This window comes from Camelina sativa, unplaced genomic scaffold (assembly GCF_000633955.1).
Source record: "Camelina sativa cultivar DH55 unplaced genomic scaffold, Cs unpScaffold02944, whole genome shotgun sequence".
NCBI classification, from domain to species: Eukaryota; Viridiplantae; Streptophyta; class Magnoliopsida; order Brassicales; family Brassicaceae; genus Camelina; species Camelina sativa.
This window is the reverse complement of record NW_010924053.1, coordinates 1-953: the sequence shown is the minus strand read 5'-3', so window position 1 is coordinate 953 and position 953 is coordinate 1. Positions and strand designations below refer to the sequence as shown.

General features: G+C 35.4%; 1 protein-coding gene across 1 annotated transcript; it reads right to left on the bottom strand.

Annotated features, from left to right (window-relative positions):
• Position 1: 1 nt before the first annotated feature.
• Positions 2–813, bottom strand: LOC104774460. Its single transcript, XM_010499061.2, has 2 exons — positions 608–813; positions 2–448 (listed from the first exon to the last, which is right to left on the bottom strand). Exons 1-2 carry the CDS (start codon positions 806–808, stop codon positions 314–316), a joined length of 336 nt encoding a protein of 111 aa, XP_010497363.1. The 5' UTR covers positions 809–813; the 3' UTR covers positions 2–313.
• Between the last annotated feature and the right edge of the window lie 140 nt (positions 814–953).

The window sequence follows — 953 nt, the reverse complement described above, 5'->3', positions numbered from 1 at the left end:
ATGATCAAGATTGTCTCATCTCAATAAATGTTGTTGTTCTCTCTGATGCATGTAAAAATACGTTTTTACATGATATAACGATCTTTCTATTTCTCCTACCCCTATTGGATTTGTCCTCTCAATTCCAATGTTATTGCCATATAATACACCAGAGGCTCTCAATCCAATGTTATTACCATAATAAGGCTCATTGGCTCATTAAGCTCAAAAAAAATTGTTGGTTTGGCTCCATTGTTCTTACTGACTTTGTCGTCCACATCAATCATCTCTGGGATCTCTAGTTTTTCCACTCCTAAGTAATGTTGTTGTTTTTTCATCTTTGTTCTTGAATCAGAGTTCTCAAAGCTCTTTCAACATCTTCGAATGGTTGTCCAGCATACAATGTAAGCTGCCTCTTCTTCACAACTATCACATTCTTGCCACCAGAACTCACTTCGTCATAAAGACCCTACAGTGAATAAGTAAAAATTACAATATCAATGCTCTTAGAATCTAGTATACTTTATAATCTCTGATCATGAAGAGAAATTCAGGGTTCTGAGGAACACAAATCCCCCAAGTAAATTTCACAGATACCGACATCAGAAAAGAAGAATGAGCTATTTACCTTGGTTGATACAGGAGCTATATCGGCAATGAACTCATCTAAGTCTTCAAATACTGATTCAAGCAGATAAGAGAATTTTCTAGCATCACTTTGATCTTCAAATGCAATCATGTGTGAAACCTGACCCTCATTTTGTTCCATAGATTCGGTCCTCAAGGTAAAATATCCCTCGGATATGTCTTGATCTATTTTACTCCGCATGAGAATTCTCTAAAATAAAGAGAAACGGTAAGTGCTGGCTCATAATATGTTGTGATAGTTTTTTATTGGTTGTGAATTAGTTTATTGGATCTAGCAATCAGAGCTTTTAAACCAAAAATCCAATATTATTCATAAAACCGGCAAG

Excerpts from the sequence above, each read along its gene's own strand:
- LOC104774460 (XM_010499061.2), bottom strand. The coding sequence starts at position 808 with ATGCGGAGTAAAATAGATCAAGACATATCCGAGGGATATTTTACCTTG. Across the intron at positions 449-607 it reads TAGCTCCTGTATCAACCAAG|GGTCTTTATGACGAAGTGAG; the intron begins GTAAATAGCTCA and ends TATTCACTGTAG.